At 37.0% G+C, this 9,245-nt stretch overlaps 1 protein-coding gene across 1 annotated transcript; it reads right to left on the bottom strand.

Annotated features, from left to right (window-relative positions):
* Window positions 1-444: 444 nt before the first annotated feature.
* LOC114416060 lies at window positions 445-3,119 on the bottom strand. Its single transcript, XM_028380935.1, has 4 exons — window positions 3,077-3,119; window positions 2,732-2,881; window positions 2,373-2,596; window positions 445-609 (listed from the first exon to the last, which is right to left on the bottom strand). The coding sequence occupies exons 1-4, from the start codon at window positions 3,117-3,119 to the stop codon at window positions 445-447; spliced, it is 582 nt and encodes a 193-aa protein (XP_028236736.1).
* Window positions 3,120-9,245: the final 6,126 nt, after the last annotated feature.

The following is a 9,245-nucleotide window of genomic DNA, read 5'->3' as shown; positions in this document are numbered from 1 at the left end:
TTCTTCATCACCTTCTGCTTCCTCAACAATTTCTTCAAGTTCAACTAAATCATCAACTGGTTCCAGTGCTAGCCGATTAGCTAGTTGTTGTTTAAATCCCTCCACCTTCTGATTAGCTCTTCCTTCCTCAGCTTCAATCGCCATTCTGCTTCTAGTCATCACAGCTTTACACTTTTCTTTAGGATTTTTCCCCATGTTTGCTGTAAAACTACTGGATGGTCTTTCAGCTAACTGCTTTGCAAGCTGGCCCACCTAAACTTCCAGATTCTTAATTGCAGACTCCGTGCTCTTTTCGTTAGGCATTGACACTTGCATGAATTGAGCTAGAGTCTCTTCCAGCTTTGTGGTTCGGTCGTAGAGACTTGGCATCTGTTGTTGTGGCCTTGTAGATGAACCACCCTGGTCTTTGTTGAATTGGTTACCAGGGTGATTTTGCCACTGTCTCTACTGTTGATACTGCTGGTTGTTCTGAAATCCTGGAAATCCACTTGTATTGAAATTGCCTCTGGGCTGATTCCCCATATAATTAGCCTTATGTGCAATTTGCTCTTCATTAGGAATACAACATCCAGATTCATGAGCTCCACCACAAATTGTACATTCTGGGACCTGCAAAATAGAAGAATGTGAAGTTTATGCAGAATGAAGCTGAGTTGGCAACTTACTGAGTGTGGAAGCAAAGCTTCATGATGAATCAACAATGATTCAAAGGTGTTTTGATGATAACAATGATGACAACAAAAGATTATGACAAAGGTGATGAACAAAAAGCTCAAAGATCAAAGAACAACTCAAGTGAATCAAGAACAAGTCAAGAGTTCAAGAATCAAGAAGAATTCAAGACTCAAGAAGAAAGTCTACAATCAAGAACCAAGATTCAAGATTCAAGATCTCAAGAATCAAGATCAAGATTCAAGACTCAAGATTCAAGAATGAAGAAAAGACTCAATCAAGATAAGTATTAAAAAGTTTTTTCAAAACTTTGAATAGCACATGAGTTTTTGACAAAACCTTTACCAAAGAGTTTTTACTTAAGATTACCATATTGTTGTAATCGATTACCAGTAGCAAAATGAGTTTGAAAAAGTTTTCAAACTGAATTTACAACGTTCCAAATATTTTGAAAAGGCTGTAATCGATTATAATGTTTTGGTAATCGATTACCAGTGTCCTTGAACGTTGAAATTCAAATTTAAAAGTGAAGAGTCACATTGTTTCACTCAAAAGCTTTGTGTAATCGATTACACTTATTTGGTAATCGATTACCAGTGTTTGTTTCTGAAAAATCTAAAGATGTAACTCTTCAAAAATGTTTTGACTCTTTCAAATGGGTTTTAAGTTTTTCTAAAAGTTATAACTCTTCTGAATGGCCTTCTTGACCAGACATGAAGATTCTATAAAAGCAAGGCTTTGTTTTGCTTTTTCAATCAAATCTTTCTAACAACAATCTTGAATACTTTTTCTTTTCCAATCAATCCTTTACAAGCCTTGAAATCTCTTTGAAGTTCTTCTTCTTCTTCTTTTGTACCAAAAGCTTTATGAAGTTTTCTGGTTTTCTAAACCTTGAAAACTTGTGCTATTCATCTTTTCATTCTCTTCTCCCTTTGCCAAAAAGAATTCGCCAAGGACTAACCGCCTGAATTCTTTTTGTGTCTCTCTTCTCTCTTTTCCAAAAGAAGGAAGGACTAACCGCCTGAATTCTTTTGTGTCTCCCTTCTCCCTTGTCAAAGAATTCAAAACGACACAATCTGAGAATTCTTTTGATTCTTCCCATTCCCTAATACAAAAGCGTTCAAAGGTTTAACCGCCTGAGAATTCTTTTGTATCCCCATTCGCAAAGTATCAAAGGTGTAACAGCCTGAGATCTTTGTCTTAACACATTGGAGGGTACATCCTTTGTGGTACAAGTAGAGGGTACATCTACTTGGGTTTGACTGAGAACAAGAGAGGGTACATCTCTTGTGGATCAGTTCTAGTGGAGGGTACATCCACTAGGTTCAAAGAGAACAAGGGAGGGTACATCCCTTGTGGATCTTTACTTGTAAAAGGATTTTTACAAGGTTGAAAGAAATCTCAAGGACCACAGGTCGATTGGGGACTGGAGGTAGGCACGGGTTGTTGCCGAACCAGTATAAAAACTCTTGTGTGTTTGTTTCCTTCTTCCCTACTCTTTTACTTTCCGCTGTGCATTTAATTTTTGCTTTTACTTTCTGTTAAGTTTCTCTTCTACTCCATATTCTCTTAACAACAAAAGTAAAAGCCTTAAAAGAGTAATTTTTTAATTAGTAAAGGTTTAGGAATAATTAATTCAACCCCCCCTTCTTAATTATTCTGAGGCCACTCGATCCAACACTGAGTGTTTCTATTAATGCCTCTAGTTGCTTGGATAGCAACTTGTTTTGTGCCAACAGAGCATCCTGTGAGGTTAGCTCCAATAAGCTCTTCTTAGTAGGAATGTGGGCTCGGTCTCTCAGAATGGCAATGTCACTAGCAGCCATGCTTTTAATTAAGTCCATTGCTTCCTCAGGGGTCTTCATTTTGATCTTACCCCCAGCTGAAGCATCCAAGAGCTGCTTAGATTGTGGTCTCAACCCATCTATGAATATTTTCAGTTGTATTGGTTCCAAAAAATAGTGAGTGGGAGTCTTCTACAATAAACCTCTGAATCTTTCAAGTGCCTCACTCAATGATTCATCTGGAAACTAGTGGAAGGAAGAGATGGCAGCTTTGCCTTCTGCAATCTTCGATTCAGGGAAGTACTTCTTCAAGAACTTTTCCACTACTTCATCCCATGACTTTAGACTGTTTCCTTTGAAAGAATGAAGCCATCTCTTAGCTTCTCCAGCTAAAGAAAATGAGAATAGACTCAACCTGATTGCATCTGCAGGCACACCCACCAACCAAATAGTATTGCATATCTCTATGTCGTTAGCCAAGTGGGCATAAGGGTCTTCATTGGGTAGACCATGGAACAAATTATTTTGAATCAGCTGTATCAAAGAGGGAGGATAAGTAATTGTCTGAGCTTGAATTTCTGGCTGTGCAATACTAGTGAAAAATTATGGCACGGTAGAACTTGAATAATCCTCCAGGGTTACTCTTCTTGACTCTTCAGCCATGATTGGGTCTTCAACAGGTTCTATATGAGAATGCCATGCAATAGGAAAACTTGAAGATGCCTCGGAAGATTGAGGTTCTACTTCTGGAGTTGCTGCTACTTCCAAGTCCTGCAGAAATTTTCTGATTCTCTCTGAATTATGCCTTCTACAAGTGGCGTTAATCTCCAAAATCGATGGGGATCAAATCACCTGCAGTAGATCTTCTTTGCATACAAGAAAACAGAGCAACAATTATCCAATTCAAAAGAACAATGAATTTACAGTAACAAAGGTATACACAAAAGAATCAATGAATCAACAGAAAATGATAAAAAGCAATGTCGTAAAACTGAACTAAACTCTTCTAATGAATCTAGTTCCCCGGCAATGGCGCCATAAATACTTTGTTCATTTTCCCATATGGTTCCTTTTTCTCCAATTCTCAGCAATCATATTCAAGGGAAATGAAACACCGGAAAGTGCACCGGATCGTCAAGTATTTAAAATTAAACCGGATGAATCCGAGTATCGAACTCAGGGAACTAGTATTAGATAGGGTTAAATTCAGAAATAAGGCATTGTTGAAAGAAACATTGATAATTGTTGGTTTTGAATAGAATTAACTAGGTCGAAGCTAAAAACAGTAAAAATGCAAGTAAGTAAGATTGACAACAGTAGGTAAAAGTATTGGGTCTTTCTAACAAACAAGCTGATGCATATAAGGATATTTCTCTAATCAATCATGCTTTTGTGTTCTATGTTGAAGCCTAAAGTACTAAAACTCGATCCCTCAATAGGCTAGCTTAACTCAAGCTTCATCCTCAGATCCCTCTTGTTGGACTAGGCTTAACCTAAGCAGCCCTTGTAGGTTTAGACTAATTTAAACTAAGCTTCGTCCGCAAATCCCTCATTTAAGACTAGGCTCAGCTTACGTAAGTTTAGACTAATTTAACCTAAGCTTCATCCTCAGATCCCTCTTGTTGGACTAGGCTTAGATTAAACAACATTATCATCACAGCATATTAAGAAAACTAAAACTTAATCCGTAGATCCCTCATTTAAGACTAAGTTTCAATCCTGCTTCTATCAAGTTCTAAGGCAACAATACATTTCCCAATGCTAAAGTCACCTAACTAAACATACAAATGTGTGATCAGACCAAGACCATGCAAAAATTAAGCATTGAAAGAAGCATTGAACACATAAAACACAATCAATTAGTTATTAAAGTAATTACATCAGTTGTTCCTTAGAAATTCTCAACAAGAATGTTTAGCCAGCCATACAGAAAAACCCTAACACAATTGAGATTAAGAGTAGAGAATAATTGTTCCTTACACAAGAAGGGGGATCCCTCCTCCTCTTCTCAGCATCTCACAATCACTTTGCAACTCACTAATCTCTCTCTCATTACAAAACCTAGGTCTCTCTTCAAAAGCTGCTCATCTTGCTGCCTCCAGAGCTCTTTTCTCGAAATAGGAACTGTGGTGTGCTCTGACTTCTATGTGTGATGGTGATTCTTTGGATTGTTACCCTAATTCTGCACAAAACAGCTTTAAATAGGCTCTGAACCCACGACGTTGCGCTTAGAGCCACACTCGCGCTTAGTGTGAGAAAGTGGATTTGAGCTTAGCGTCAGTCATGCGCTGAGCCTGGCTGATGACAATCGCTGCACTTAGCACATTGATCTTGCGCTTAGCGCGCGGCCATGATATTGGTGTTGTGCCAAATTCTCTGCGCGTTGTAGCTGCGCTTAGTGTGGGATGTGCGCTTAGCCCAGAAATGGTGAGCTTAGCCCAACTGTCACTTTTACCACTTCATTAGTTAGCCTCTTTTAACCTGAAATTTGCACAAATTTTATCATTAATTCCAATGGAAAGTATTCTAGAGACAACTTTAACAATAAAACAAGATTTATTTACAAATTACTACAAAAATAACCATAAATTGGGGAACTATACAATTTTTGGAAAATGTTTTCTATACAAAAGTTAGTCGTATAAGACAACTAACAGTGCTCAAGTTACCAAAAGGATTCATTCAGTCTGAAGCAAGACCAAGCCTTAGATTTCTTGGATCCTATCCAAATTCTAGATACAAGCGATCAATTTTCTTCCATTGTGGAGAATCAGCTGGATGTCAAAGCAACCCATCAATTATTCTCCCATATGCATGCCATGTAAGGTTTTTTGCATCATCTGCACTAGCAAACAATCTCTTAAACCTTGGTATTATTGGCAGATACCAACAAACCTTTTCTGGATGACTGTTTGTGGCTGCATCACAATATTATATAAAAAAGAGGGAAAGAAAGCAAGAAAGAGTGCATGTGTGAAGTGATGTGATAACAGACAAGGAATTGTAGGTAAGACTCAACAACACAGTTGTTGTAAAGGTTGGAAATAGGAAATAAGGAAAGTCTTTGTGTGCTTGAGTGAGGAAACTAACCAAAATTACCGGGTATGAAGTAAAGGTTTTGTAAGAATCATGCAAGTACCTACAAATATACCTTTACCACACATACTAGGAATTCTTCAAAAGAGGTATTGTAAACTATGTACTTAACTACATATACCTTTACCAGGTACCTTGATGATGATGTATGTGATAAAGGTGTAAGTAACTAGTGTCATCACTTTTTACATGATTATTACAAGATCTCCTTTAAAAAGTATCTGGTATGCAATACGTTAGTGAACTTGATATACATTTTTTTATCAGGAAATGTTAACTTTTAGTTTTGTTAAAATGTTAGAGGAAGTAATTTGAACTCATGATCTCTCTCTCTTTTCTTTTTCCTTTAACCACCAAGTTAATCTTATAATTTCTGAACTCGATATAAAATATACAAGATTATTGAGAGAATCATGTAACTATGAAACTAGTCCTCAATCCAACGATTCACGTTTGTTTAGTGGTGTTTTACAGTTTTTGTTTTTTGTTTTTGGCTATAGAACAAAACATTTTTTATGGTTGAGATTGTGTATGATTTTTTAAAAACTGTAGACAATCTCAATCTGGAACAAGTACATATGGTGTGTGTAAGTGTGTTTATCTTATGAGTAAGTTTGTCAGGTAAGACCTGTGCCAAAGGTGCAAAGGCGTGTGAGAACAAGGTAGGTTAAGGAGGTAATAAAAGAAGAATACGTGATGATAGGTTAAATAAAGTAAAACCAAAACTCAGCAGATACACTTACTCTGTCTATTTCATATTTCTGATGCACTGCCATCCATTGACTATGTATGTAATTGTAGAGAACAATCGCATGATGCTTTACTTAGGCAAAGACACACCTATGTGGGTCCCGCTTGATACCTATGTGTGCCTATGTCTAAGACAGGTATCTATCTATGCAAGAAAAAAAATCAGGCGGAGGGGTATCTAGGTTGAGTAATAAAATTAAACAAAGTAGCAACATTTTTTATCTATGCAAAAGTCTACCATAAAAAAGAAAGTAATCTTTTTGAAAAATGTTTTATTCATTTCAAATGGAAGTTTACTCATTTCAATACACTAAATTGGAGCTTTGGCATGACCATGGAATTGGATTGGTTTATCATAACTTTATGCCCAGGAAATTACAAAAAATACTTCTGATAATTTCTTAACAAATGATCATTGGAATCCAATCCCCTCTTAAAAGATTGGCAACTAACAATGTTCTAATGAATATTTTGGTTAACATGATCATCATTTTTAAGAATACCATTATTCTGGATATTATAGCAAACGTTTTTTCAAATCAACCATCTTGTTAATATTAGATTAGAGTCCTTCCAATTTATATTGTTCATTAACATTCCAGAGACCATGTTTACCAATTATCAGATTTCAACTGGTGAGCATATCTCAGCATGGGAGGGGACAACCAGCTTTCTCCATAAACATTTTTTCAATCAAAAAACTTAATATCACGTCAACTACATTTTGTCTTTGGATCCAGCATTACTACCGGAAGTTAACCCATAGTATAAATTTATTATAAGGTACAATATTCATACAATTTTTGATATGTGGGATTAGTGTGTGTACTCAGTCTTATAATTTTATTAGTGGAAATTTTATCTTTCGTAAAAAGAAAAGCTGGCAACATTGTACTTTTCTTTTGTTTCCCTTAAGTCTCCATAAGATTCAATCTTGCTTAAGGCATAGCTTGATTATAAATGTGCTTGTTTCTCTCAAGGGAGATTCCAAAAGAGATACCTCATTCTTTATTATTAAGTGTTGTTAGTGTTTCTCTTCTTATATATTAAGTGAGGATGGATTTTATGTTGCATTGCAACTTATAAGATCTTTTACTTTAAGAGCAGTAGTATACTATTGATGCAGATCATGTAGTATAGTATAATCTTCCAGTTCAACAACTGTGACCAAATGACATGGCCAACATGTTGTATCTGTTGCTTCCCAGATTAGCTATAGTCCTAATCACATTTATAACATGATCATCCTATAGAAGCATGGAAAATGCAGGCTCTCTGCGCAGGCATCACCTTGATCAGGTTCGAAGGGACTATCACAGCCTGATCTGCTAGCATCCTAGCTTAATAGCTAGAGCTCGTGCATATTCAGGCATCCCTTGTGCATGTTCTTAATAAAATAGCCCAAATGATAAAGATGGCATTGAACATGAAAGTAGATTGCCAGAGCAGATTATTGCTAAGAACTGAATAACAAAACACACAAGTTGACTAAAGATGAGAAAGAATAGTTTCTTTTTGTTGATGTTCAATATCATGAAACACATAATTTGTATGAGCCTGATAACTAATATCCCTCAACTGGGTATTTAACTTTGAATATCACATTGTGCCACTTGTTCCAATAGGAATAGTACAACCATGTGTATTATACAAAAAAAGGGTGACATCGCTAAAGGGGCTGGCACTACTTTGGTATTGCTATTTGTCATACCCTAATTTCATCCGAGGACTATCGTTTGTTGATCTTTTGATCCTTGTTAGTTGACTTATGGTGTTGAATGCCAGTTACAATGTGAAACAGATGATCATTTAATTTTTTAATCAAGAATATGAAAGATACCAAAAGGGAGGGGCAAAAGGGTCATTTCAGGGGGTTTTCTGGACCCTAGCTCGCCCAGGCTAGCCTCTAGGTCGCCTGGGCTACCAAATAGCTTAGGGGTGAAGTAACCAGCTCGCCTGGGTGAGCTGAGCTCACCTGGGCAAGCAAGGTTACTTCAGGTTGAAGCAACAGCTCGGGGAGTTGCTAGGTGCACCCATCACTTAAAGAGAAAAGACAAAATTGCCCTTCTTATTTTTTTAAAAATCTCGTGCACCTAGCACTTCTTTTCTCCTCTCCCGCGAGGCTTTTCTTCTTCTTCTTCCACCTTCATTCGCGTCTTCTTCCTTCTCCCGCGAGCTGCTGGTGTTGCTACTTCTTTCTCCCGCGTCTTCCTCCATCTTCCTGGGAGTGTGATGTAAACTCCATTGGAGCTTGTGTTGGACCTTGTGGCCTCAATAATCTTAAGAGGATCGGCTTAGAATGCAGAAGAAGCAACAACAATCAATTTAACAATGTTCTTTAAACATGCAAGACACAATTGATTGCAACAAAATAAATAAGATAAGGGAAGAGAGAATGCAAACACAATTTTATACTGGTTTGGCCATTTTCCGTGCCTACGTCCAGTACTCAAGCAACCCACTTGAGATTTCCACTATCTTTGTAAAATCCTTTACAAAGTCTGAACCACACAGGGACAACCCATCCCTTGTGTTCAGATGCTTTACAACAAGAGACTCACAGTCTCTTAGCCAATCTCATTCAATAAGAAGAATGGAAGAAGAATTCTCTCTTCAAGAGAAGAATATTACAATGAAGATCATGTAAGAATCCTTATAGATTTTGTAAGTGTTTGGCCAAGGATTTCTTTTGAGAGAGCATTTGACAATGAAGTTCTTTTGGAATCTCTCTCACTGTCTTTTGAGAGGATAAGACATTTTTGCCAAGCAAAACTCTCTCTTCAATTTTGTCCCAAGTCACACATATATATAGGCCTTTGATGGCCATTCAAAATCCAAATGATAAGATGTGACTGTTGGCGATATTCCTTGAAACTCCTCTCTGGTAATTGATTACAAAATTAGTGTAATCGATTACACAGTTATTTTTCTTGAACAGTTGTG

Source organism: Glycine soja, chromosome 6 (assembly GCF_004193775.1).
Source record: "Glycine soja cultivar W05 chromosome 6, ASM419377v2, whole genome shotgun sequence".
NCBI classification, from domain to species: Eukaryota; Viridiplantae; Streptophyta; class Magnoliopsida; order Fabales; family Fabaceae; genus Glycine; species Glycine soja.
This window is presented reverse-complemented; position numbering and strand designations above follow the sequence as displayed.